Source organism: Labeo rohita, unplaced genomic scaffold, assembly GCF_022985175.1.
Source record: "Labeo rohita strain BAU-BD-2019 unplaced genomic scaffold, IGBB_LRoh.1.0 scaffold_73, whole genome shotgun sequence".
In the NCBI taxonomy this organism is placed as follows: domain Eukaryota; kingdom Metazoa; phylum Chordata; class Actinopteri; order Cypriniformes; family Cyprinidae; genus Labeo; species Labeo rohita.
This window is the reverse complement of record NW_026129667.1, coordinates 350504-378474: the sequence shown is the minus strand read 5'-3', so window position 1 is coordinate 378474 and position 27971 is coordinate 350504. Positions and strand designations below refer to the sequence as shown.

Sequence of the window (27971 nt, the reverse complement as noted above, 5' to 3'; positions counted from 1 at the left end):
TAGAATCAGAAGGGAGGTCTCTCCGTCTCCACTAAATGGATGTAAAACATTATCGGACTGAACATCAACATTATAAAGCGTTTACTGCACTACTAAAATGCAATTATTTATTGACTTTGTTAGGGTTGTATGCCATGATTATTCATTGAATCACTGGTTCCCTGCCTTATTTTTCCAGTCTAGTTTAAATTGTAACAGCATTACTACAAAAGGTTTGGATCAAGTAGATTGTGTGATGACATTCTTCAGACCAGATGTAAATAAAAATACGAAATACAGACAAGTAAAAAAAAAATCAAAAACAGAACTGAGACATTTCATGTCACAGAGTTAAGAGCCTTGTGCAAAATAAAAAGTACTGAAAAAATGTTTTGTAAATGTTCTGGCTTTGCACTCAGTAAATAAAATCTTAATATATACAGCTGCATTGTCCCTGATTAATTGTATTGCAATAAATGAATTATTTATATACATATAGCTACCTTAGGAAAGAGGATGGAGATTTCTTGCCAGACAAACCACAACTATCTATAATCATCACAAGTCGTGCTCCTTAATTAAACATAATCATCATCAAGAAACATCAGATATGACAGACAAATCAGATATAAATAACTTTACCCTTTTTATAAGAATTTAATGAAAAGATGTGCAGGTAGTGACTGAGAAAAAAATATGAAAATATTTTTTGAGTAAAGAAAATGTAGTCTGTTTTAGGACATCACGACAGTTAATTTAAAAAAAAAAAAAAACAATAATTGATTTACCGTAAAACAAAACAACAAAAAAATATCCGATTGTTAAAGTCAACATGACTTAAATCATGCTACCATGATGTATGATGTAAATTCTACTTTATACTTCAAATTTATTTTCACATTGCAATGAGAATTTAGGGTTTTGATTAGCTGAATTATCATGAAATATTACAAAAATATCTTAATGTGCCTAAAAATAGACTTTTTTTAAGCAAAAAGTATTTTGGAGTGAAATATCCCAGGTGAAAAACTTATATAATGCACTTAAAGTGCTCTATTTTCACACATACTAAAATTATTCTTCAGTACTTCTTAAGATAAACTTAAGAACATTTAAGTGTACTCAAATGTGCTATGTTGGGACATCATGAATATGAACTAAAATTTGTTTTTAACATATTATCTCTGTTTTTAAAAATGTATTTACGTGCCACTTGTAGTACACTTGAACCCATCTTCAATACGCTAGTGGGTTCAAGTGTACTTCAAGTGGCAACTAAATACATTACGTTAAGTGCATTATGGAAGTGCACGTTTTTTTCGCCTGGGATGATCTAGACATTTCGTTGTGAGATTCATTATAGTATACCCTCTATGAATTTTATGTATGAAGAGGTATAGAAAAAGCCTATAGAATAAGAACTTGTGTAATGAGATGAGTGACTTCCTTTGCTCCTTACTACATCAGTGTTTGCTTCTATGACTAATCTTAATAACTAACCTTTGGGTTAAATGTTTGTTTATTTTTTTCTTTCTCTCTCTCTGAGTGTACAATTACACACAAATGGCTACGTATTTTTCACAAGTACATAAAAAATGACTAAACAAACATGACCCAGTGTACCCACACCAGCAGAATAGTAGACACATATCCTCGAAGTCCAATACAAGAGCTCGCAAATTGAATCCGTCCTTCCACAGCTGGATGAACTCTCTTTCTCTCTGTGATGTAGCTGGCAACAACTGCAATATCCAGGTCACCTACGGAATACAGTGCACATAGTATATTGAGAGTATATTGTAATGCTGCAAAATAAAGTATATGATGAAATGTGCAGTTAAATGTGTGTGTATATAATGACTTACCACTGTCGTGCTTGAGTTTCTTTTCTTTGATCATAGTGTAATCGTCTCCTCCGTCCACGAGGTAAGAGGGCAGCACCAGTTTATACAGCTTCTTGGGGTTGAGCGGTTCATAACGGGGCACTCGACACTTGGTGCAGAGCACATTCACACTCTTAACACGATTTCCAGACGGTTTTGATAAATCATACACTACTTGAAACCCTGCAGAAGAATTATAAACACCATAAAATGAATACGAGTTTATCTGAATCAACACAAGTCATATGGACTGGTTTTATTATGCTTTAAGTTCATTTTCGAGAGCTTGGCAACATTTGTCTGTGGCATTCCAGTACTCAAATTTAAGGGGAATATAGTTCGTAGATCAAAAGGTACCATTTGTACTTTTAGTCAACCGCTTTTAAACGCCCCTGTGAGTTTTTGCTTGCATGCTCTGGTTTTGAATCATAGACTGTGATGACTGAATATATTTAGCAGCTTCTACAGTTAAAGATCAAAGTTAAATCACTCTTTTTAATGTGTCCTTTTTAAGGCAAATGCAGCTTTTAAATTGAATCTAAAAATATTTCAAAATATTTAACACATTATTATTTAATTGTACTTGCTATACTACTTCAGTACTAAAATTTGTTATAAGCTATTTTATAATAAATTCAAAATCAAGACGTGAAAACTACGGAGTGGAAATGGCGACTGAGCTAATGAGTGATCCTCTGCTGCCATCTACTGGATATAATGGTAATTTAAGATGACAATCACATGAAAAGTCTTTATTTTCCATTAGGGTTTTTGCCACATGTTTTATGTCATATCCATCGATGACAAGAATTTTACTGCAGAAATGTATTGTTAAAAAATTATAAACTCTTCAAAATATTGTATTGCGCGTCTTTGTCGCCTTTTTCACCTATGATGAGTTCGCATATATGTGTTAGACAAAACTCTGTGGACAGGTATGTATGTATTCATTTATTTAAGTGTATTTATTCATTTATTTTGCAAAACAACCACAACCAAAACCTCACCCTCCGTTTTTTCTCATGTGTAAATTATTTTTTAAACTTCGAACTCACAAAAATTATTTTTCTTGCCACTCTCCATTCTCAACATTTTTTGACGATGACTGATGCTCTTCTATATGCTAATGATATTAACTGGGGGGTGTTTACAAGGCGGAGATCTGACACCAGTCAGCTGTGCACAATTTCAAGATCATTTGCGATTTATAAATCACATCTGGAAGAGAGGCGTGCGCACAAGTTTCTGTGCGCACATTCGTTTTCTCTGAATCACACTTGTGCATTTTTTTCTTTATACAGTTTAGAAAGTTTATACCTGTGAAGTTGGCAGGCCTGATTTAACATTGAAAGAGAGTGAGGTAAGATGGCAATTTGCAAAATTCAGATCATTTAATGTTAGTCAACTGTATTGCAATAGAAATGTTAAATGTTCATCAGCTACAGTATATCCAGTCATGCAATGTACATATTTCTCAGACTTTCTGAGCCATTTTGAGAGAGAGAGATTTGTTTAAAAAACCTTGAACTTGTGTGAGTGCGTTTTTGGTGCAGTAGTTTTCCAGGAAAATTAAAAATGGCACTTCATGCTCTAAAGTTTGCTGACCCCTGATACAGAGTATTCTTATAAATGGTTTACAGTAAGTTCCAAAGGTAAACATACCCGACACCTGTAGGAATTCACCAGTGCCTCCTCCATGTCTGCGAACGGAGTGCTCAAAGACCTCTTTCAATGTAGATCCATTCATTTGGACCAGGTCAAATGTATTTCCAAATGGCAACACAGCGATCAGGTCCTCCATTGTGATGGAGCCTTCAATCGAAACATGTATTAGGTATTTTTATTTTCTGCTAATATATATATATATATATATATATATATATATATATATATATATATATATATATATATATATATATATATATATATATATATATCTAACATAGAAATGATCAGTCTATAATTTTAATGGTAGGTTTATTTGAACAGTAAGAGACAGAATAACAAAAAAAATCCAGAAAAATGCATTTCAAAAAAGTTACAAATTGATTTGCATTTTAATGAGTGAAATAAGTATCTGACCCCTTCGCAAAACATGACTTGGTACTTAGTGGTAAAACCCTTGTTGGCAGTCACAGAGGTCAGATGTTTCTTGTAGTTGGCCACCAGGTTTGCACACATCTTAGGAGGGATTTTGTCCTCTTTGCAGATCCTCTCCAAGTCATTAAGGTTTCGAGGCTGATGTTTGGCAACTTGAACCTTCAGCTCCCTCCACAGATTTTCTGTGGGATTAAGGTCTGGAGACTGGCTGGGCCACTACAGGACCTTCATGTGCTTCTTCTTGAGCCACTCCTTTGTTGCCTTGGCCGTGTATTTTGGGTCATTGTCATGCTCGAATACAGTACCCATCCACAACCTATTTTCAATGAGGGAAGGAGGTTCTCAGCCAAGATTTGACATTACATGGCCCTGTCCACCGTCCTTTTGATGCGGTGCAGTTGTCCTGTCCCCTTAACAGAAAAACACCCCAAAGCATAATGTTTCCACCTCCATGTTTGACGGTGGGGATGGCGTTCTTGGGGTCACAGGCAGCATTCCTCTTCCTCCTCCAAACACGGCGAGTTGAGTTGATGCCAAAGAGCTCAATTTTGGTCTCATCTGACCCCAACACTTTCACCCAATTCTCCCCTGAATCATTCAGATGTTTACTGGCAGACTTCAGATGGGCCTGTACATGTGCTTTCTTGAGCAGGGGCACCTTGCGGGTGCTGCAGGATTTCAGTCCTTCATGGCGCAGTGTGTTACCAATTGTTTTCTTGGTGACTATGGTCCCAACTGCTTTGAGACAAGATCCTCCTGTGTAGTTCTGGGCTGATTCCTCACCATTCTCATGATCATTGAAACTCCACAAGGTGACATCTTGCGTGGAGCCCCAGACCGAGGGAGATTGACAGTTATTTTGTGCTTCTTCCATTTCGCACAAACTGTTGTCACCTTCTCAAGCTGCTTGGCAATGGTCTTGTAGCCCATTCCAGCCTTTTGTAGGTCTACAATCTTATCCCTGACATCCTTGGACAGCTCTTTGGTCTTGGCCATGGTGGAGAGTTTGGAATCTGATTGACTAATTGCTTCTGTGGACAGGTGTCTTTTATACAGGTAACAAACGGATATTAGGAGCACTACCTTTAAAGGAGAAGTCCACTTCCAGAACAACAATTTACAAATAAGTTACTCACCCCCTTGTCATCCAAGATGTTCATGTCTTCAGTCGTGAAGAAATTATGTTTTTTGAGGAAAACATTTCAGGATTTTTCTCCATATAATGGACTCCATTTTAAATTTCAAAAATGTAGTTTAAATGCAGCTTCAAAGGGCTCTAAATGATCCCAGCCGAGGAAGAAGGGTCTTAACTAGCGAAACGATCTGTCATTTTTTTCAGAAAATAAAAATGTAAATTTTTTAAGCACAAAAGCTCGTGTAACACTAGCTCTGGGATTTGTGTCCACGACGCTATGTACTATTGAATCACATAGAAAGGTCACGGTGAACGTAGGTGGAACTACAGACCCAATGTTTACAAAGCGAACGTGCAAAGACTTAGGAAATGCAAGTAACTCAAACGCTGTTTACAAACAAAAAGGTACAACGATGTCGGACGATTCTGAAGTTATAGGAGAAAATGAGATGGAGTTTTTCGCCATACTCTACCTTGTTGAGCTGGAGTACACAGACGATGAACTTAGACGTGATTCGTAGTGTCGTGGATGCGCATCCCAGAGCCTGTGCTACACCCGTTTTTGTGCTTAAAAATTATACAAAAATTTTATTTTTCAAAAAAAAAAAAAAAAAAGATAAGACCCTTCTTCCTCTTCTGGGATTTAAAGAGCCCTTTGAAGCCACATTTAAACTGCATTTTTCATTTTTCAAGTTCAAAATCGGGGTACCAATGAAGTCCATTATATGTAGAAAAATCCTGAAATGTTTTCCTCAGAAAACATAATTTCTTTACAACTGAAGACAGAAAGACATGAACATCTTGAATGACAAGGGGGTGAGTAAATTATTTGTAAATTGTTGTTCTGGAAGTGGAGTTCTCCTTTAAGGGAGTGTTCCTAATCTCAGCTCGGTACCTGTGTAAAAGACACCTGGGAGCCAGAAATCTTGTTGATTGATAGGGGATCAAATACTTAGTTCACTCATTAAAATGCAATTCAGCTTACTCTGTCTCTCACTGTTCAAATAAACCTACCATTAAAATTATAGACTGATTATTTCTTTGTCAGTGGGCAAACATACGAAATCAGCAGGGGATCAAATAATTTTCCCCCCACCGTGTGTGTGTATATATATATATATATATATATATATATGTGTGTGTGTGTGTGTGTATATATATATATATATATATATATATATATATATATATATATATATATATATATATATATATATATATATATATATATATGTATATATGTATATATACAGTCATGTGAAAAAGTTAGGACACCTTATTGAATTTTATGGTTTTCTGTATCAGGACATTATAAATATCTGGTCCTTGGCAGGTCTTAAAATTTGGAAAATAAATCCTCAGATAAACATCATCACATGACATATCACACTGTGTCATTATTTATTTAACAAAAATAAAGCCAAGAGGGAAAGGCCATGTGTGACAAAGTTAGGACACCTTATAATTCAACCGCCTGTAGATCCACTTTTAGCAGCAATAACTTGAAGCACTAATTTTCTGTGTGACTTTATCAGTCTCTCACATCGCTCTGGAGGAATTTGGACCACTCTTCTTTTCAATGTTGCTCCAGTTTATTGAGGTTTATGGGCATTTGTTTATACACAGCTCTCACCACAGCATTTGAGTCAGGATGAGCTCTGGACCTGGACTGGGCCATTGCAACACCTTGATTCTTTTCTTTTCCACTATTCTGTTATAGATTTGCTGGTGTGCTTGGGATCATTGTCCTGTTGCATGACTCAATTTTGGCCCAACTTTAGACGTCGGACAGATGCCCTCGCATTTGACACTAGAATACTTTGATATACAGAGGAGTTGATGGCCAACTCAATGACTGTGAGGTGCCCAGGTCCTGTGGCTACAAAACAAGCCCTAAATGATCAGCCCTCCTCCAGTATGCTTGTCTTTTGGTATGAGGTGTTTGTGCTGATATGCTCTTTAGTTTTTCACCAAATTTGGTGCTGTGCATTATGGCCAAACATCTCCACTTTGGTCTCGTCTGTTCAAAGGACATTATTCTAGAATACTTGTGTTTTGTTCAGATGCAACGCAGACCTAAACTGTGCTGCAATGCTTTTATTAAGATAGAAGAGGCTTTCTTCTGCCAAGCCTTCCAAACATGCCATTTTTGTCCCATATTTTTCTAATGGTATTGTCATGAACTTTATCATTTAACATGTTAACTGAGGCCTGTAGAGTCTGAGGTGTAGTTTTTGGGTTGTCTGCCATTTCTCTGAGCTTTACACGGTCTGATCTGGGGGTGAATTTTCTGGGACATCCACTCCTGGAAGGAGAGGTGTCTGTTTTAAATGTCTTCCACTTGTGAATAAACTTCAAATTGTTTGGAAATGGCCGTATTACTCTTCTCAGATTAATGGCAGCAACAACTGCTTCTCTAAGATGATTTCAATGTTAACAGTAAGGGCGTCCTAACTTTGTCACACATGGCTTTTCCATTTTGGCTTTATTTTTGTTCAGTAAATAATGACACAGCACAATTTATCATGTGTTGTTATTCATCTGAGGTTTTATTTTTTAAATTTTAAGACCAGTCAGGGACCAGTTTTTTTAATGTTGTCCTGATACAGAAAACCACGTAATTCAATAGGGTGTCCTAACTTTTTCACATGACTGTATGTATGTATGTGTATGGATATGTATGGATACAGTGGGTACGGAAAGACCCCCTTAAATTTTTCACTCTTTGTTATCTTGAAAAATACAGAATTGTTGACATTTTTGCAGATTTATTAAAAAAGAAAAACTGAAATATCACATGGTCCTAAGTATTCAGACCCTTTGCTCAGTATTTAGTAGAAGCACCCTTTTGATGGTTTTCTCCACACATACCGCTTAGAATTAAGGCCAAAAAGTTCTATCTTGGTCTCATCAGACCAGAGAATCTTATTTCTCACCATCTTGGAGTCCTTCAGGTGTTTTTTAGCAAACTCCATGCGGGCTTTCATGTGTCTTGCACTGAGGAGAGGCTTCCGTCGGGCCACTCTGCCATAAAGCCCCGACTGGTGGAGGGCCGCAGTGATGGTTGACTTTCTACAACTTTCTCTCATCTCCCGACTGCATCTCTGGAGTTCAGCCACAGTGATCTTTGGGTTCTTCTTTACCTCTCTCACCAAGGCTCTTCTCCCCCTGATAGCTCAGTTTGGCTGGACGGCCAGCTCTAGGAAGGGTTCTGGTCGTCCCAAACGTCTTTCATTTAAGGATTATTAAGGCCACTGTGCTCTTAGGAACCTTAAGTGCAGCAGAATTTTTTTTGTAACCTTGGCCAGATCTGTGCCTTGCCACAATTCTGTCTCTGAGCTCTTCAGGCAGTTCCTTTGACCTCATGATTCTCATTTGCTCTGACATGCACTGTGAGCTGTAAGGTCTTATATAGACAGGTGTGTGGCTTTCCTAATCAAGTCTAATCAGTATAATCAAACACAGCTGGACTCAAATGAAGGTGTAGAACCATCTCAAGGATGATCAGAAGAAGTGGACAGCACCTGAGTTAAATATATGAGTGTCACAGCAAAGGGTCTGAATACTTAGGACCATGTGATATTTCAGTTTTTCTTTTTTAATAAATCTGCAAAAATGTCAACAATTCTGTGTTTTTCTGTCAATATGGGGTGCTGTGTGTACATTAATGAGGAAAAAAAATGAACTTAAATGATTTTAGCAAATGGCTGCAAGATAACAAAGAGTGAAAAATTTAAGGGGGTCTGAATACTTACCATACCCACTGTATGTATGTATGTGTGTATGTGTGTGTGTGTGTATATATATATATATATATATATATATATTTTTTTTTTTTTTTTTTTTTTTTTTAAAAAAAGGGAATCCTTAATCATCACAGTATAACACCAGTCAGTTAAACTTATATCAATCTGTCCAGATAGGATGCATAAGTGATTGTGAATCAGTTTCCCCTGCTTTGGTTTAAATGAAAGCAGGATAAAGCCGTACCATTTCTGTTACGCTCATCAATAGGTGATCGAATGAATCCACCATTTAGAATACAAGAGCTGACATGGTTCCACTGGATTTCATCAGCATATTTAATGTTATTATGGACCTGAAATACAACAAGAAAAGGTGTCCCGTGAGCAAGATTCTTAACAAATCTACTATCTTAAAATAGCTATGTTTAGAGTTCTAATTTATCATTTAGTTTCATTTCTATTTACACTTTGCTAAAAATGGTTAACATGCTCTAAGTTCATGCTGGGTTTGAGGTTTTGATAAGAGGTTGAACTTTTTTAGGTACAAAGTCTGTTTCAAATGTGTGTTTGTTTACAGCTAGTATTAACATCTTTTAGTGATACAATTACAAGTCAAGACAAGACAGATGTTAATACAAGATGCAAATAAGCACGCAATCAAAAACAATCACATAATCTTTGTCTCTGCATGTTGACATCAGGCAAATGTGTTTGGATGACTGCGAAACACTCTGGACGCAGTTTACACCTAGATTTCTTTCAGATGACACTACACTAATGATACTGCCTAAGGTTAACAGCTGCCTTGTCACTGAATGCATTTGTAGGTGTTAACGTTGAACGATTTTGTACAGAATATTTATACATCATGTTTTACAGATTACATGTAGAGGGGTGTTTGTCCCACCTAGAGTAGTCTTCATGTCCATGAAAAACAATATGCAAAACAATGCTATCAAAAAACATTAACAGTATTCACTCACCATGGCATCACAGATTAAATTTCCCAAATTACATTCACGAAATCGACATTCCTTAAAAGTTCCGTTGAGATAGACTAGAGTCTGTCCCACATACTGAGATGAGTAATTGGCCAGATTCTTCTTCCAAGAGTCCACTTCAGCCTGAATGACTGGATCTGGACAAAGTCAGGTCACAGATTGACAGATTGAATCTGGCATATCAATAGGGCATTCCACAATAGAAATGCATCACATCTGACAGATTTTAGTAGTACAAAGGTGTCCAATCCTGCACCGACACACCGTCCTGGAAGTTTCTACCAGTGTTGGGGAAAGTTACTTTTAAAAGTATGCATTACAATTTTGCGTTACTCCCTGAAAAAGTAACCAATTGCGTTAGTTACTTTTTATGGAATCTAAGGCGTTACATTACTTTTGCGTGACTTTTTAAATCTGGGCAGGGCTTGCTTCTTTGTTTTTAATATAAAACAATTCTAATGTAAAAGCCCCTTTACCCCAAAAGTGAAATGAATTCACCTTAGGCTGAAAGAAAAGTACATTTTTGCAGGAGATCACTCTTCAGCTATAAAAAAAAAGAAGCACAAATGTTAGCTTATCTAAAGTAATTCTTGCTTATTAGTATGGCTGAATTACATCATCAAAGGTCAGCAGCAAAGACACTGGTTAATAAAATGGGATTAAATACATCAAGGATATTTGTTTAATTTAACATATTTAATTATTGCAGGGTCACGTCATATTCTGAGTTTGCATTTCACTGTTTTTATTCATTTTAAGGAATACTGAATCTGTTTTTTTGTGAGTGAGATGAATTAATGCGTGTTCACATTTACTCTAGAATACAGTAACATCATGTTTACTCCCAATTTCCCAATAGGAGACTTGTCAATCAATAAATGGGGAAAAAGTAACTCAGATATTTTCTTAGAAATTCCAAAGTAATGCGTTATTTTACTAGTTACTTGAAAAAATTAATATTATTACGTAACTCGCGTTACTTGCTGTTTCTAGTACTTCCAAAAACCTGGTTCGGGAGTGTTTAATTAGGATTGGAGCTAAACTCTGTAGGATAGTGGCCCTTCAGAAGCATGACTGGGCACCCTAAAATATTATAGTAGTATATTAATATCCAATAAGTGTCCAAGTTTCAGTGTTTTCAGTATTTTGCCTGTTCATGTTCTCCATAAGGATTCTGAAAAATTATTTAATCAATAGTTGAAGCAAATCTGGAAAAAATCCAGCAAAAGAAGAGAATTTGCTTGTAGATTCACAGTAGTTGCAGGCTGTATTACCGTTTTATTTAGGCAGAATTAGTCATTAGAGTTCGTAATCGTTAAACTCTGACTTCCCATGTTTGCCAGTGTTTTCAGCTCATCAGTGCTTTTTCAAAAAGGTAGAGCACATAGGAATGTTGACCATTCTAGTAAAAAAGTGATAGTTTTAAAATGCATTTATTTTATAAGTATATATATAAGTATAGTTCAAGTCTGTTAACATATTTACTGACATATCGCTCGAGACTTGCTGATATAAAAACTGTAATTAATCTTTCTTTGGAGTACTACTTTCTTAATATTAAGCCTAAAACATGTTTTAATATCACTATTGATGAGGATTGTATGATGTTTAAATAATATCAGTCTTTAAATGCAAAATATTTAAGTGTAAATAAAGTATTCATGAACTAATATACTTAAGTATATCTTTAGCTGGAGTTCAGCACTACTTCCACACAATTAAAGTGCAAAAAGTACAAAATTAGTTTATTACTTATTAGTTTTTTTTTTTTTTTTTTGAGTACATAATATGTAGATGTATTTGTAGTATACTTAGCATGAAATAAATGTATTTTAAATACATTTTAGTGTATTTATTTTTCACTGGGGCAGTTGGAAGAAAAAGTAAACCACTGGGCAGAGAATTATCTCATCTATCACAGATAAATAAACTGAGTGTAGCAGAAATTGTAATCACAATTAAAATATGTTTGATCATGCAGCCCTGTCCAAACTGAACTGAGCTGAATAGTGACCCTGTTGTCTTTTAGAGCTTCTTTACAGCAGAATCTGATTGTCTCCACAGACGAGTTTTTATAACTGATTTTTTAATTGTCCTGTTTATTACTGGGAACCAGCTTAATTGCATCCTTGGCAAAGCTTCATCGGCGTAGGTGGTTGCCGCTCAGCTCCCTTTTTGCGGTTTTCATTTTCACGATAACAGAAAATTAACTGAGAATTTGACCACTGAACACAGTTTAAAACAAATCTTAAATGGCAGAACATAAAAGTGTCTGTTTCCCTACTGTGAAGATGGGATTTTTCAGGAAGCTTTATTGATTTGCCATGTGCTTTAAATTCTCTAATTTGTTTCCAGATTTAGAGTTTTCTTACCTGGTACAGTTGAGTTATCTAGAAGAATTGGATTGCCTGAAGACTTCACCACATTCCCATTCGAATCAAACACCACTTTTAGGAATCCCAGATACTTTCCAAAGGCATAGGCCTGGACCACAGGAACCTGGCGCCCATCATCTGATTTCACCATAAATGGATACGGTCCTGCAGGAATTTCTGTGGATGGTGGAGTTCCTGCAGAAATGAGCACACACAATAAATAGATTGAGAGTAAATATTTAAGAACAGTAATAATACTGTGCAAAGTAAAAAAGTAATAAACTATGCTGTCTCTCCTTTTATGACAAATGTGTTAATAACAGTTAAGAAATTCCTTAAATGTTGGATCCAGTCCTCCATAAATCAAAATGGCTTAAACCTCATTGTATATCTTGGCACAGCATTTGGACATTACCATATAAATATGTCATTTATAATAAAGTTAAAGTACTTTACAAAAATATTCACAGACGCTATCCTGTAAATGTAGCTGTTAGCATGTACCTTTTGTAACATATCTGTTGAAGATACTGAACATTTATTTTTTATTGCCCTTTTTTTCCATTTTGGGTTGACTTTAAAATAGACAAAATATTTATCAAAGCCCTTCATTTAGAACCTCATGATATTTTTGTTTTCTGATGAACAGATTTACATGATTAATCTGTTAATTATCTTAGCACAGTTTTATATTCGTAAGTCAAAAATAATTCAAAAGAAACCATCAAGTATTGCCTTTTGTAAAACTGATCTTAAAACATACTTTGAAACCCTTTCTAATATGAGATCACAAAATAAGAAGCTTATAAAAACAATAACAATTCTAAAGCTTTTCAGATTTATGTAACTGCATTTATTTATTTATTTATTGTTTTTATTTATTTTATTTAATTCATTTTTTTGGTTGTTGGTGTTGTTGTTCTGTCTGCGTGCTTTAAGATGTGCAACGTTGCCCTGTGTTTGTCTTGTGCTTTTGTGTGATCATGGAACTGAAAAAAAGTAAGCTACGCTGAGTTTTGGTTTTGGTTAAAAAGAAACAGTACTGCTACAAGGCATCCTGTTTTTCTTCGATGCTACAAATTAAAGCACAGTATTTTATTTTATTATGAGTGTACACAAATAAAAGTCGACTATTTACAGTTTCGCTTTTTTTCTCATGCGTAAATTATTTTTTAACTTTTTTAACTTTCTTGCCACTCGCCATTCTCAGCATTTTCTGACGCTGACTGATGCTCTTTTATATGCTAATGATATTAATTAGTGGGTGTTTACAAGGCAGAGTCAATCGCACTTTTGAGGAATGATCTTAGAACAAATTTAGGATGATTTATATGCAACTTTTTATAAATGAGGCCCAAGGAGTCTGGCAATACATAGTACGGGCTCACACAGTGATCATGAAGAACAGAAACAAATGAGACCGCATAAATCCATAGAGTTGTGGCAACTTCTTCAAACTACGGTGAAGTTTTTGGCAAAGTGAAGAAATTTCACAAATTAAACTTTGCTGTAAATAATGTGTATAAGCCATTTATTAATTATAAGAAGTCCATTTTTGTGTATTATAGTGAAATTACACATTTAAGTACTGAGTAATGTTTATTAACAACATGTACTTCCTAAAGGGATGCATAATTTACTATTATAAGTATAAAAACAATAAAATAAAGTGTTACTGACTTTTGGACAGTTCTGTATTTAAATAATAATCAGCATTAGTTGTGTCTAAAAAACACTAACTAATATTCTTCTTATGTAAGTCCATCTATAGTTTTTATGCAATGTGATTTATAGATTGAATGGTAGATTTGGGAAATGTCATGCATTAAAGGAGTAGTCCACTTCCAGAACAATTTACAGCTCATGTACTCACCCCCTTGTCATCCAAGATGTTCATGTCTTTCTTTCTTCAGTCGTAAAGAAATTGTTTTTTGAGGAAAACATTGCAGGATTTCATTTCAAAATCATCCTACATCGCTGCAGAAGTACCGACCTAGTGTTTGCAAAGTGAACATGCAAAGAAGATCAAACACCCGTAACAAAAAAGGTAAAACAGCAATGTAGGATGATTTTGAAGTTGAGGGAGAAAGTACAACTGGAGTTTTTTGACATACACTAACTGTCATGAACCGGAACAAAAACAGTCCAGGCAGAGTAAGACAAGACATTAAAATGATATAAACTGTATTATTTTTATGAAAATAACCCTTCTTTCTTAGCTGGGATCGAGCTGCATTTAAACTACATTTTGGAAGTTCAAACTCGGGGCACCGTATCAGTCCATTATATGGAGAAAAGCGCTGAAATGTTTTCCTCAAAAAACAGAATTTCTTTACGACTGAAGAAAGAAAGGCATGAACATCTTGGATGACAAGGGGGTGAGTACATTATCTGTAAACTGAAGTGGACTCTCCTTTAACCACATGAAAGAAGTGTATTTTTACGCATGGAAAGTTAAAAGTCTCCACCTCTAAGTCTATTATATTCAGCTGTGTAGATACAGCTTTGGTCTGTCTTTTAATGTAAGTCTGTGCATTTTTTCCCCCATATTCTCAACAGATGAAAATCTGTGTAAATCTGACTGCTTAATAACACAAAAAAAGAACACACCTCTTTCTAGACACATAATTTATTACATAATTTCTGCCCAGAGAACAAACGCGAACACCCACATTTAATACTTGGGGTTAGTGATTTATTACTGCTTGCCTAGAAAAAACACAAAAGCTACCACAGGGGTGAGTAACATGCAAATTAGCAGTTCTTGGCAGCCTGACCAGAGTTTCTGGAGCCAAAGGAAACAATCACGTCATCGCTGTACTGGTTAGTTGTCTGGCTCAAAATAAGACAAAATACTGATTCATCTTTAGTCCATCACACCCATTATGGTCACAAAGCTCAGGTCTTTTATTAAAACGCAGATTACTCAAATTTAATGAAATGGAAATCGAGACATATGGGCTTTACTTTCTTTGTGGTGGGATCAGCACAATCCTTTGGTAAATTCACCTGTGCATACACCATTACCACTTTATTTTTGTATTGAACACAGCCGTTATGACGAGAGTGGAAATGAAAGTTTTTGTTCATGACTGTCACTTTGTTTTGAAAAATGCTGGGAATGGACAGTCCCTTGCACAGCTTTAACAAATAAAAATATTCACAAATTATCCTCTGTTCCTGACCTCTGTCCACAACTTCTTTCAAGTTTCATTATTTGAGTGATTATTACAATGCGTACTTTGTTTGGCCTCTGTGAAACAATATTTTTTTTATTTTATGCAGCTCCACAGTTAACTTCACAACAACAAAAAAAACAGCACAAAAGACAAAACAAAAAGCACTTTTTGTTATTATTATTTCTTGAGGTTCACTTACAACAAAGTATTTTATTTTATTACTTTTTTTAAATCCCTCTGGGCCTCTTCATTTAGGAGTCACACTTGGCTCCTTCACGGTTAGGTGTTTTTTCAGGAAAATCATAGTAAAATATTTTTGTTCAATATTTTTTGATTACTACTTAGAATTTTGAGGGGATTTTATGACAATATGCAATATTTATACAATTTTAATGAGCTATTTTTTTCCCATTAGAATTAATATACATTTATTTATATAATTATTTTTTATTATTTTTCAATAAATGCAACAATTTCACATTAAAACAGAGTGAATACATTTTTGAATAAATTTAAAATAAACTTGTGTAATGTCATGTAAGCTCCTGTATAGCTCCCTATATACATATCATACATATATACAGAGGCTTTTGGATTACCATTATTTTTTGACATATTTTATTAGGTTTTGCTTTTAGATATATACTTAGACATTATAAAAGACTACTTTTTTTCACATGGGAAGTATTATTGTTACTCAGATATCAGGAACATCTACTAAAATAAGAGCAAAAACAATAATTATCAACACAGTAAATTTAAGAAAATATGTAAAAAATCTCAATAACCATAAATAAATGTAATTGTAACAATTTACATATAAACTGTAATTATTTTACAAGAAAATTGCTCTCCCCATCTCACATATTCTCAAAATTTGTGTGTTTGTGAGAGAGACTTTTTTTTTCATTTATTCATTTTATTTCACATATTCTCAAAATTTGCTCTGCTTCATTTCTATGTGTGTGTGTGTGCATGGGTGTCTATTTTGCACTCTTGATATTTTAGTGTCACCCCTTGATTGCTGTGCACTTTTGTTCTGCACAGCGGCTGATTTGTAGTTGGTGCCACTAAAATATTCTCTGAGTTTTCGTATTTTTTTTTGTATTTCCCATTCATTTCCTATGGAGCCAAGTGTGACCTTTTTTTTGTGACCCTTTAACAAATCCGAATCACGTCCATGATTATTTTGTGCGTTCACATAGCTAATGCAACAACAGTCACCAACTGTCATCTCATTCCGATGAAGCTATGATTTTTATAATTTCAAAATATAATTTTTTTCGGTTAAAAACCAAAAAACCGAAGAGGCCCAGAGGGTTTTAAACAGAAAATAAAAACAATTTGCCAGTTTGGCTTCAACAAATGCTCTTTTTCCTGATGAGAAATTAGCAGTCTGAAATTTACCACAGCTTCTGACCTCTTAACTGCCAATGTCAGAAAATCATATAACATTTGATTCCTCATATAAAGACTCCTTGAAGTTGTGTCATGTGGTGTAAACCCCATTTCTGTCCTTAAATATGTAGCTGTTGAATGTCACCATCCTAGTATTGGATGTTAACACTGTGACATCCATAGCAGCAACTGCTTATCATTGAATAACTTTTAATTGTCTGTATCATGTCAAGTCTTCTGAAAATCTTTGATTTCTGAAGGTTGGATGTAGTATATAAGTCAAATGGATCACTTTTTTACTATATTCCTGTCTTTTTTCATCAGTACGAATAAGGAGCAAACTGGATATTTTGCTAAATAATACTGTGCTCCATGAAAGAAAGAAAACAATAGAAATACTAATGCATTTGATTAAATCATCATCTAATGCTGCTACACTAATAATGAACATAACCCCATAGGCAATTATCTGATACATACCTGTGTACAAGAATGTATTGGTGTGGCCTCCAATCACAACATCAACTCCTCGAACTGTCTTTGCAATCTTTTGGTCCACTTCAAATCCAGAATGTCCAAGGGCGATGATCTTATTAACACCCAACGCAATGAGTTTGTCCACTTGAGGCTGTAAAGCAGCAACCTCATCCTCAAACAGGAGGTGTGGGCCTGTAAAACCATAACAATTTGGAAAAACACCATCACATTACTGAACGGTGTAACCAAATCTGTATATACGTCTACCGACCCTGATCTGTTTAAATGTGCCACCAAGTCAAACATTTTCAATTAAATCTTATCTCGACTGATTCTAAAATCTACGTACAGTAGCTCAGTAGATATGGGCTAAAGCACTAAACATTAAGTCAAGAGAAAGAGACTGATGTTAGTGTATTTCTTTATGTGCATGCAGCTTAGCATCCTAGAGAAGCCAGAAGAATTTGATGTGGTTGTGTGTGATTTGAAAACAGAAAAGAGCCGTACGGAGTCCAAAACTGAAAGGCTGTGACTATTGCACTTACAGAAAATCTGTATAATGTATACAAACTGAACAGTTGTTAATGTAGTGGCTTCACTTTCTTTTCGATGTGCTTAAAGATTGCCCATTTAAAATGGAAAAATGCATAAAACTTGAACCACAAGACAGAAAAAGTGTTCTTTCGTTTTGAAATTGCAAATTAGTACTTTTACAATAAATAATAATAATAATAATAATAATAACTACTAAATCTCTGAAATCTGAAAATGATATTGCCGTTTGTTGTTTTGAAAATTCACTATGGTTTCAACATTAGGGTGAGTAAGTGATGTTGAACCGTCATCACTTCATAATGTTGATTCAATGACATTACGATTTGTTTGACATTAAACGATGTTTCAACGTTATTTGCAGGAGCCTTGTAACATTAACACAGTTCGCACTGACACATCAAAATCGAATGGTTGCTTGCTAACTGGGAATATATTCTTAATATTAATGTTAACTATGAAACTGTAACATTTTTTATAACACAATATTCATAGAATATAATGTAAAATAGCCCACATTTTGTGTTTAATCACTTTTATTTTGGACTTAAAGTCATTATTTTTGTCAATAATGTTTAATAATGTCACCACAAGATAACCCCGTCAGGCAGAACCTGATTTTACCAAGTACAACATCTTCCTGGATCAACATCTTTGTTGACCCTGGAACAACACTGTGATTAACCAATCAGATTTGAAAAAACAGTTTATAAGTTTAGGCTTACAATCAGTGTCATTCATCTATCATTTCTTCTGATTTTAGGGATTACTCATGGGTAAGGTTAGGTTTAGGTGTAAGGATGTGGTCAAGATTACATTTTTGGATTAAAATGTTGTTCCAGGGTCAACAAAATATGTTGACCCAGAAACACATCTAACTCAGCAAAATCAGGACGTGCAACATGTCAGTTTACATGCCTGTCAATATGTTTACTTCTTGGACAGATGTCTCACAAGCTCTTTAAATAAACCGAATGCAGCAGCTAGAGTGCTTACTCAGTAGGAAATATGATCACATCATTTTTTCCACACACCACATTTTATTGTCTACACATTTTATTGCCCCATTTTCTGTCATACCTCTCATGTTGTCAACTTTAGGATTCTGCTAATTACTTAGAAAGTCTATGGAACTTCTTACATTGTACATTGTAGAAGTACATTTTCTTAGATGTTAATAGAAACGTTTGCGTTTCCCAAGACAATGTTAGCATCCATTAATGTAATGCATTTCACCACGTCTGAAATTCTCTTCTATAGACACAGAGCCTTTAACACAAATGCAATCTATCCAAACTGTCTTTTGAGCTCCTTCAGTAGCTGTAACTAATCAAACCATTTTGCACTTTGAGCTTACAAAACCACATAGTGTGTATGTGTTTCCTTTTGTCGCGTTTCCTTGGCTTTGAAATAAAACTGGCAAACATAGGCAAAACAGAGACGTCTAACATTAGGGAACACACCCCTAAAACAGCACTTTTTAGACCCACCCCAAAAATGACAGTTTTTAACACATTATAATAAACTATCTGTATTGTATTCGGATTTAAAACTTACAGGCACATTCAGGAGAGCCATAAGATTATTACATCTTGTACAAAGGGGCATAATAGGTGCCCTTTAAACTTTGAACTAAATAAACCTGAATAACAACATGGATGCCTTTTGTAAAACTGAACTGAAGTCGCTTCAAAACGTAATTCACAGTGTTCTTGATTTGAACTGAACCAACACTAACTTAAATAATGACACTGTTTTCTTTCAGAGCTGCAAAGCTGCTTTGACACAATCTGTACTCTACAATGTGCTGTACAAATAAAGAGAGATCTTTTGTATCACTTTTTAACCAAGAATACTCCATTGCTTTCTGGTGTTAGTCCTATAAACTATATTTTGATAGTCAGCTTTATTCCTCTAACTATAAGTAACTTTGCAACTACATTTCATTAGAGTCCCATAGCAAGCAACCATTGAACCAATGTTGAAAATAGTTGATTTGTCAGTGTTAATAGCACTGAATTAAAATCACTTTTGCACCCGCCATTAATGTTGAAAAAATGTTGAAATTTCAACAAACCACGATTATTGTGATCAGTAATTGCTTTAGTTGGGCTCTTGATTCTATGTGTGCTAACATTAAGTTTTCGTTGTAACAATGTGCTAAAATACATTAGTTGAGGCAATGAAAACTAACATCTGTTGGGGTTCAGGTGATGGAAACTATAATCGTTCTGAGATTAAGTAATTGCTCACAAGTGTTTTTGGATTTTTGTTTGTGATACTACAGTGTGAGATTAAAGCAGTGGTATGGTTATCACATTTTTATGTATTAACAGAAAATAAATTAAAATTAAAATTAAAATTAAAATTAAAATTAAAAAAAAAAAAAAAAAACCTTTAAGCTGCTGAGTCAATTAGACATCAAGAATCAGCGTATGAAACCCAACAATGGTGACAATCAACAAAAGAAAGTTTTATGCAGAAATACATGCTAAATATCAACATAGTACAAAAGTCATTTATGACTCCCAGCATGCATTGCAGTTGATCTGTTTATCTGAATTAGTTTGATGGTTGTCACCAATGTTGAGGTTTGTGAGTCATTCCATGAAACCAGTACGATTTGAGCCCTTCTGATTATTTTTTCTGTTGAATCTGTTGAATCACCAACATTTATTTAACAGTTTTTTGTATTAATTCAAATGTTTTTTTTTAATAAGGTTTAAAAACATAACATACATTTCATGATCTTGTAAAAATGATCTTGTTTTTTTCTGTTGGCACCACCTATTTTGTCATGTCCTTCATGACCTTTTATAAAAGTGTATTTGGGATATGAATAATAAAATTAGAAAAAGGTCCATACATTTTGTCATTCTCATAAATATCTATCTGCGCTTTTTTGCTGGTAATGTTTTTTTTTCTAAGTAAACTGATGATTATTATTTAGTTCTGTACCTCAGTAACCCCTCAACCCCCTTACACAAATTCTCCCCCCATAAAAATAATGAACTGATCCTTATGTGATAACATTAACATCTTCTGAACAACTTTGTGACCAGACGCAGGCAAGTTACCACCTTCTTTTATAACTGTAACTTATTAATATTGTGATATTATGATTGTCAAGCTTAACGACTCAACCCCGTTACATCAAATAAAGATAGAAAACTATTACTTATGAAAATGAGCTTTGATCTTTTAGCAATATACACGTTTTCTTAATATCATACATGTCATGTGTTCTCCTGTTGTTCAATAAATTTAAGAGCAAAAAAACACAACCCGATCACACTCAACCCCGTTATTTGAACATAATGGGGTTGTGAGACAAAGTTATCCAGTAATTTAAATGAATTATTATATTTGATCAAGAGTCTTATACCACATGCATATGTTGAATGTAGTAATGTCCCTGATAAAGCTGTAACAAACAACTATGTTTAGATGTATTTGTCTCTTCAACTCCATTACCATCTTCAACCCCGTTACCCTGAAGCCAATCCTTGATGTTTGTTATATCATCACTAAACCTCAAGTATACCGCACCTAATTTTGTTAATGTTTCAAAACTGATGTGATATAAATTGTGCAAAAATGCAGGGTTTCGGTACCCTTTAAGTCCACACTTGATGGGCACCTATTATGCAAAATCCACTTTTAGAGGATGTTTGGACAGAAATGTATGTCGGATTGTGTGTACACATTCATCTTACAATGATAAAAATACATCTAGTCTTTTTTTTTTTTTTTTTTTCATAAAATCAAACCAGGCTCAGAAAACAAGCACTTCGGAGCCTGTCCGCAAAATAACGTCATATTTTGGTAGCCCCGCCACCGCTATTGACTGACAGGTGCGTATTACCATATCAGCCATTTTGTCTGCGTGCGATCGGCTGTGTCGAAAGCAGTGTCCATCAGAAACTCTTGCTCTGTTTCGTGATCACAAAATATTCACAGATGTTAGTGTTTCTGCTGTAAATGTCTATTGAGTTTACTACATTTCCTGTAAGTCTATGCACAACTACGATTTGGTTTTACAAATGTTTGTAGGAGTTTATTTATATATCTTTTTGTAAAGTTCATTGATATTTTTCTATACTTGTCAATAAAGGAAAGTAATTACATTATTGAAGTTTTTATGGATTGCTTGAGGAATATAACAAAACAGTAAAGTACAGGGTTTATCTTGTTCATTGACTATTTATTGGATTTAACTAGGAAAACATGATGCTAAAAGTTTTGTAAGATCATCTAACTACTACTGCAGTTATGTTCTATTAATTGGCACTCATGCTTACATGGAGCATTGTATTCGGTTTAAAAATCCAATCTGAATGAAAATGCTCCATATAAACACCTCAGTCGATAAAAAAAGAGGGGTGGGTTAAACCCTTCTATAAACCGAACAAAATTAAAATTCTGCCATGTAAACACGTTAAACAGATTACTTTGCATCCTAGTCAAGCAGGAGGTGTCGTGCCTAAGATGGACATCTCCTGTCCATCCTCTCCCCTCCTTGCTAAACGTGATAGTGAACCCGGTAAATCAGCATGCATAAGAAAGCGACCGCATGCTTTTGCGATCGTCAGCAACTGCACGCGATCACAGATTGCAGGCTTTGATTCAATGTTCAGCAACTCTTGGTAAGAAATCGCATATTTGTTAAGTACAGTAAAAATACCGCTCCTCTCACACTCGCTCATGTTGCTTCTCCTCACTGTTTATTGCCATAGGCAAAACAGAGACGTCTAACGTTAGGGAACACACCCCTAAAACAGCACTTTTTAGACCCACCCCTAAAAATGACAATTTTTAACACGTTAAAATAAACTATCTGTATTGTATTTGGATTTAAGACTTACAAGCACATTCAGGAGAGCCATAAGATTATTACATCTTGTAAAAATGGGCATAATATGTGCCCTTTAAACTTTGAACTAAATAAACCTGAATAACAACATGGATGCCTTTTGTAAAACTGAACTGAAGTCGCTTCAAAACGTAATTCACAGTGTTCTTGATTTGAACTGAACCAACACTAACTTAAATAATGACACTGTTTTCTTTCAGAGCTGCAAAGCTGCTTTGACACAATCTGTACTCTACAATGTGCTGTACAAATAAAGAGAGAACTTTTGTATCACTTTTTAACCAAGAATACTCCATTGCTTTCTGGTGTTAGTCCTATAAACTATATTTTGATAGTCAGCTTTATTCCTCTAACTATAAGTAACTTTGCAACTACATTTCATTAGAGTCCCATAGCAAGCAACCATTGAACCAATGTTGAAAATAGTTGATTTGTCAGTATTAATAGCATTGAATTAAAATCACTTTTGTACCCGCCATTAATGTTGACAAATGTTGAAATTTCAACAAACCACGATTATTGTGATCAGTAATTGCTTTAGTTGGGCTCTTGATTCTATGTGTGCTAACATTAAGTTTTCGTTGTAACAATGTGCTAAAATACATTAGTTGAGGCAATGAAAACTAACATCTGTTGGGGTTCAGGTGATGGAAACTATAATCGTTCTGAGATTAAGTAATTGCTCACAAGTGTTTTTGGATTTTTGTGTGTGATACTACAGTGTGAGATTAAAGCAGTGGTATGGTTATCACATTTTTATGTATTAACAGAAAATAAACAAACAAAAAAAAAAAAACCTTTAAGCTGCTGAGTCAATTAGACATCAAGAATCAGCGTATGAAACCCAACAATGGTGACAATCAACAAAGGAAAAGTTTTATGCAGAAATACATGCTGAGTATCAACATAGTACAAAAGTCGCTCATGACTCCCAGCATGCATTGCAGTTGATCTGTTTATCTGAATTAGTTTGATGGTTGTCACCAATGTTGAGGTTTGTGAGTCATTCCATGAAACCAGTACGATTTGAGCCCTTCTGATTATTTTTTCTTTCGTTTTTTTTCAAAGTGTCTTATCTGTTGAATCACCAACATTTATTTAACAGTTTTTTGTATTAATTTGAATGTTTTTCTTAATAAGGTTTAAAAACATAATATACATTTTATGATCTTGTAAAAATGATCTTGTTTTTGTCCTTCATGACATTTTATGAAAGTGTATTTGGGATATGAATAATAAAATTAGAAAAAGATCCATACATTTTGTCGTTCTCATAAATATCTATCTATGTTTTTTTTTTAAGTAAATCGATGATTATTATTTAGTTCTGTACCTCAGTAACCCCTCAACCCTGTTACACAAATTCTCCCCCCATAAAAATAATGAACTGATCCTTATGTGACAACATTAACATCTTCTGAATAACACAGGCAAGTTACCACCTTCTTTTATAACTATAACTTATTAATATTGTGATATTGTGATTGTCAAGCTTAACGACTCAACCCTGTTACATCAAATAAAGATAGAAAACTATTACTTATGAAAATGAGCTTCGATCTTTTAGCAATATACACGTTTTCTTAATATCATGCATGTCATGTGCTCTCCTGTTATTCACTACATTTAAAGCAGTGGCCATTCAGAGCAAAAAATCACAACCCAGTCACATGTTGAAGATATGATATTTCATATCTATTTCAATTATCACTCAGCATACTTCGTTAAAAAAAAAAGTCAGCACTCGCCACTGCTTTATACAATAAATTCTTGAAAGCAAGCAGCTTTACAGTATTAAGTATTAAAAAAAACGATCCTATTTTAACATGAAGAGAAATCAATTAGTAAGCCATTCAAAACTACAAATTTCACCTATACTTAATAGCAAACAGTCTACATTCTGGTTTTTGGAAAAGCCTTTCTTCTTTTTAAAGCATGGGTAATTTGAGTTCTTCTGACTTGCAACATTATGGGTAAACCTGGTCTGGTTATAATGAGTGTATTGAAGTATCTTACCTGGTAGAGACAAAGCAGGGGTCTCCATTGACGTGTAGCCAACAACACCTACTTTCTCTGAGTTAACAGTGAAGATCTTAAATGGGTGATAGTAGCCGCTGATCTGAGAAGCAATCGTTTGATCGGCTTTAATATTTGCACTAAGAACAGTGCAATTCACTTGCCGAAGGAAAGGTTCCACAAGGCCGTCCACTTTATTGTCAAATTCATGGTTTCCTAAGGCCTAAAGAAACACAAAACAGTGTTTTAAACAGTAAAAAATAATAACATATATGTTGTGGAAATAAAATCAGTTTAAAGGCACAGCTATTTGCATTTTTGTACAATTTGCATCAATGCACCAGTAACCGGTTCTGATTAAGCTGGACCTTTTTAATTGCGGATTGGTAAGGACAGTTCTGAAGGAACATGCACATCAAATATTTTTTGTTAGGTGCCAAGTCCAATAATGTAACCAACCATAAGAACAAAAGGAAGGTTTCACAATTTATGCTTCAAATGTAGATTTTAATGAATTATCAAGAAGGCTAATGAGTTAAGAGGTCAGAAACTTAAACACATTAGTCTTCGTGATTATTTATTAATTATTGTGTGGAAAGACTGGAAAAAGCATAGCGATCCAAAAACAGCTCAACAATCAAAAACAAATAAGATCCGCACTCGAAAAACAGGCCAAAATACTTTGCACCTTATTTGTGGCCTCTGGAAAATAAATTCATATGAGCATTTTGGCCTATTTTTCGTGTCCTTATTTGTTTTTTTTTTTTATCTTTAATTACTGTATGGAGCATAAAATATGTGGATCTCCTAATGATCTACTGTAGACCAGAAGACAACTGGTAAACAAATAAAATAAAAACAAACCAATAACCAATATTTTACAAGATGTTCATCATCAGGGTTAGATAAAGTTGAAGTTAAAATGTCAGAAATAATATGAATTTCTGATTACTGCATAATATAAATACTCTTTGTAACAAGCCATAAATCAATTGAAAAAAATGTTTTATTATAATATTTATATTTATATATAAAATGCATTAATATTTATTGTTATTTTATTTTACAAAAATTGGAAAATATCAAAAAAGCAAGATTTTCTCAGTCACAATTCAAATCTCAGTTTAAACAGAGATAAAAGAAGTTGCAATTACATTATACAGTATGCAAGACTGTATTCCTGAGCAGTTTTACTATAGGTTTCCAAGATAATATTTTACAGAAAAACTGTTTTTGAATGCCGTAAAATTAGTAAAATCATGCTGTGTGGCACTGCTGATTTACAGTACTTTAATGACAATTTTAAACTTTTACATTTTACATTATATATATATATATATATATATATATATATAGATAGATAGATAGATAGATAGATAGATAGATATACATATATGGAGAACAGAATAGAAGAATTCACCCAACCATTTCTAAATTTTCTTTGACAGTGGGTGATAAGGAACCATTTGGGAATCTACATTTGGGAAACACCTATTCTGTTTATGTTCCACAAGTTTGAGTCCCACTACACCTGAACAGGTGCTCTGTCCACTGTAATGAAGACTCCAGTGTCTCAAGAAAACCTGTCCAGTACGCTCTGTCCACTTCTGCTTTATATTACGTCAATGATAAAATGAGGAATACATCCCTTTGGTGCCTATAATGATGGAAAAACTGTCAACGCTTTTGATACCTGATCTAAGATATCCCACATGAGTCACAGTGATGAGCAACTTCCAGAAACTATTTTTCACTACATTTTTTTCCACATTCTTTCTAGCGACTAAAATAGCTATATGTTGTATATAAGCTGTTCGATGTGTGCAAAACACTGAAATGGAATTAATGTACCATGAATTCAATACAGAACTGTTGCATTTGGCAACATGACCTGTCCGTCCTATAGTGACTTTCTTAAAATATCACTTGAATTTCTCAAATAAAATAAAATAAAATAAAATAAATAGAACTATCAGAATTTGTTTTTCCACTTCTCAGAAATACACGACGACTGAACTGGATTAAATCGCTGCTTTGGTTTTCTAAGAGCACGCATAAATCTATTTGTTTGAGGCCCGTTCAGACACAGAACGCGCTCTGTTAAGTTTAAAAGTTTAACGTTTCTTTTCTTTTTTTTAAGCGTCAAGCGTTCTGTTCCATTTTCGTTTTTTAGCGGCTTCTAAGAAATCCAAAACTGTTCGATGCCAGTCAGTTCTTTAAGTAGCTTACAATAACATAATTAATGTAACCATAGTGTTCTTACCATCGCATCGTATCCGAGTCTATTCATGAAATGCGCCGCTTCTTCGCCTTTGTAGTAGTTAAACCAGACGGTGCCCTGAAACTGATCGCCCGCGTCCAGCAAGAGAACATTTTTCTCGTTGCTACGAACTTCTTTGATTTTCGTAAATCTACGTGCAACTCCAGCGAAACAAGCCGGCGGTGTAGTGCATTTGCCCGAATCTTTGTTGGTCTCCTCCACTCGTGCGTGAACATCGTTAGTGTGGAGTAAAGTCAGCTCGAAGTCTGTCCTGCACATATGACAGTGAATCCAAATGAAAAATAATGAATTGAGCCACTGCATCATCTTTGCAGCCTTCTCTGAACTGACAGTCCCATCAGTAGAGTTCAGTGGGCTTCAGTTCGGAGGCGGAGTTAATGGGCAGCACCAAAAAAAAAAAAAAAATATATGTAGGGTAGTGTACAACGGGGCTGAAGGAAAATGTGATTTTCACTACTCCCACAGTGAATGATGACAGTTTTTTTTTTTTTTTTTTTTTTTTTTTTTGAAGATCTTGAATGAGGTGGCAAGATGGGCTTTTTACCACATTAACAGAGTAGGCTCACCAGCAAGTGGCAAAAGACACAAAGTATTCATATAAATGCTAATGTGTAAGTGTTTTGAATATAATACTTGTTCAGTCGGACATCTGAACCCAGCAACCACTGAATCAATGTTAAAAAATAGTTGATTTGTCAAATGTTAATGACACTGAAATAATTGAACTTTTTCACCCGCTGTTAATGTTGGAAAAATGTTAAAATTTCAACATTGTTATCAGTATTTGCTTTAGTTGGGCTTTTTACTCTTTGTATTTTAATGTTAGATTTTTGTTGTCACTTGTAATAATGTACTGAAATACATTGTATGAGGCATTGAAAGCTAAGATTCATTGAAATCAGATGATGGAGACTATAAATCATTGTGAGGTTATTTAAATGATTTCTCACAAAGCAGCTATACAACTACCATACTT

At 34.5% G+C, this 27971-nt stretch overlaps 2 protein-coding genes across 2 annotated transcripts in view; one reads left to right on the top strand and one right to left on the bottom strand.

Annotated features, from left to right (window-relative positions):
- snx14 (sorting nexin 14) overlaps positions 1-421 on the top strand; it is a 51533-nt gene extending 51112 nt beyond the window's left edge. Inside the window, 1 exon segment of the mRNA XM_051104468.1 lies at positions 4-421. Within this exon segment, the coding sequence (XP_050960425.1) occupies positions 4-45 (42 nt within the window). The 3' untranslated portion in view covers positions 46-421.
- On the bottom strand, positions 413-27355 carry nt5e (5'-nucleotidase, ecto (CD73)). Its single transcript, XM_051104469.1, has 9 exons — positions 26978-27355; positions 24715-24937; positions 17277-17465; positions 12217-12414; positions 9827-9981; positions 9088-9196; positions 3525-3674; positions 1845-2045; positions 413-1739 (listed from the first exon to the last, which is right to left on the bottom strand). The coding sequence occupies exons 1-9, from the start codon at positions 27299-27301 to the stop codon at positions 1579-1581; spliced, it is 1710 nt and encodes a 569-aa protein (XP_050960426.1). The 5' UTR covers positions 27302-27355; the 3' UTR covers positions 413-1578.
- Between the last annotated feature and the right edge of the window lie 616 nt (positions 27356-27971).

What these genes read in the sequence shown, in the direction of transcription:
- nt5e (XM_051104469.1), bottom strand. Translation starts at nt 27,301, where the DNA reads ATGATGCAGTGGCTCAATTCATTATTTTTCATTTGGATTCACTGTCAT. An exon ending in AGATAACTCAACTGTACCAG is followed by an intron (nt 9,982 to 12,216) that starts GTAAGAAAACTC and finishes GACTTTGTCCAG; the next exon opens with ATCCAGTCATTCAGGCTGAA. An exon ending in TGATGAGCGTAACAGAAATG is followed by an intron (nt 3,675 to 9,087) that starts GTACGGCTTTAT and finishes TTTCGATTGAAG; the next exon opens with GCTCCATCACAATGGAGGAC.